Source organism: Pterocles gutturalis, unplaced genomic scaffold (assembly GCF_000699245.1).
Source record: "Pterocles gutturalis isolate BGI_N339 unplaced genomic scaffold, ASM69924v1 scaffold13144, whole genome shotgun sequence".
Lineage (NCBI taxonomy): Eukaryota > Metazoa > Chordata > Aves > Pterocliformes > Pteroclidae > Pterocles > Pterocles gutturalis.
The window spans coordinates 1-1670 of record NW_010133402.1 but is presented as its reverse complement, the minus strand read 5'-3'; the positions used below and the strand labels follow the sequence as shown (position 1 = coordinate 1670).

At 44.4% G+C, this 1670-nt stretch overlaps 1 protein-coding gene across 1 annotated transcript; it reads right to left on the bottom strand.

Moving 5' to 3' along the window:
• HOXB4 (homeobox B4) lies at positions 1-1670 on the bottom strand. Its single transcript, XM_010081220.1, has 2 exons — positions 1166-1670; positions 1-363 (listed from the first exon to the last, which is right to left on the bottom strand). The coding sequence occupies exons 1-2, from the start codon at positions 1584-1586 to the stop codon at positions 47-49; spliced, it is 738 nt and encodes a 245-aa protein (XP_010079522.1). The 5' UTR covers positions 1587-1670; the 3' UTR covers positions 1-46.

Here is a 1670-nt window from a genome sequence, read left to right as displayed (position 1 = left end):
CAATTCACACCCACAACCACGCACACTCCATCCATCCGAGGAATAGTTATAGGCTGGTGGCTGGTCCATGGGATCGGTTTTGAGATCCTCCTTGTGGGATCTGCAGGCTGGCAGAGGAGTTGGAAGAATTAGACCTGATCTTGGTATTTGGTAACTTGTGATCTTTTTTCCATTTCATCCTCCTGTTCTGGAACCAGATTTTGATCTGGCGCTCGGAGAGGCAGAGGGAGTGGGCGATCTCGACCCTGCGCCTCCGGGTGAGATAGCGGTTATAGTGAAATTCCTTCTCCAGCTCCAGGACTTGCTGCCTGGTGTAGGCTGTGCGGGAGCGTTTCGGTTCTCCTCCTGAGTAATTGGGGTTTACTGAACAAACACAAAGGAGGAAAAAAGAAAAAAGGGAGGAAAAAAAAAAAAAGGAGGAAAAAAAGAGCAGAAGAAGAATTACTGAGCTGTTCCTTTAATAGGTCCTTTCCCCCCCCAAAAAAGCATCACACATTCTTTTGGTGGGGGGATATACTCAAAAAAATACACCTCAAACCTTCTAAAAATATACCCAGACCTATCTCCAAATCTCCACCTCCATCCTCATTGCTTGACGTATATTCCTGTCTAAACGTTTTTATAAGGTCCCCTAGACACATTTTCCATGCCCTCTACGTGTGTATATCCACATTTATATACACACCTCTACTCGAGCATCACTCTTTTATCCCCAATTCTTTAAAGTTCCCCCTCCACACATGCAAACAGGCAAACACAGACACTCCTTTTTATTAAATATCGCACTAAAAAAAAAAAAAAAAAAAAAAAAAAAAAAAAAAAAAAAAAAAAAAAAAAAAAAAAAGGAGGGGGGGGGGGAAATAGTAAAAGTTTACTCAACCCGCCACTTAAATACAAATTACGAAAACATAAAACTTAACTTATGAAGATTCAACAGCCATAAAAAAAGTAGCCTGCAAGAAATTGGAGGAGGATGGTAACAGAGACTTCAAAGGCACATGGCCAAGCAGAGCAATAAAAATTTATGGAGGATGTAATTATACCGCTCTGCAAACAGGCGATCGTAAATCTCCACGAATGGTTATTTTACAACTGGTGCAATAAGATTTCTACAAGACTTTGAGGTGCTACTTAGTATAAAGCAAAGCCACTTTAGTTCACTTACCCGTGCTTACATGGACTTTTTTCATCCAGGGGTAAACTACCGGCTCTTTGCAAGAGGAATTGGAAGGGCTTTGGTTCAGAGAGTTTTGGCTGCAGGAGGGTGGTGGGCTGGGGGTGACCGGCTCGCAGGGATGGTTTGGCTCAGAGAGGTGGCTCTGCAGTCCGGCCGGAGGATGGACATGACCCCGGGGGGATAACACCGCTGCTTGGTGGCCGGAGCTCTGACAGGACGAGTAGAGCTGCTCCTTGCAGGCTGACCGCGGCTGGTACATCGCTTCATGTTGGAAAGTGCTCTCTCGCCTCTGGCTGCTGTAATATTCCGGCGAGTGATTGGGAAGGTAATCGCTGTGGGAATACTCTTCACAGGGTGGGAACTTGGGGTCCACATAGTTGGAGTTGATCAAAAACGAGCTCATGGCCATTAATTTCTTAGAATTGCACACACGGAAAAAAAAAATAATATCTATATCTCCTAAAATTTATTCCTGTCCCCCCCTTTACTCGTT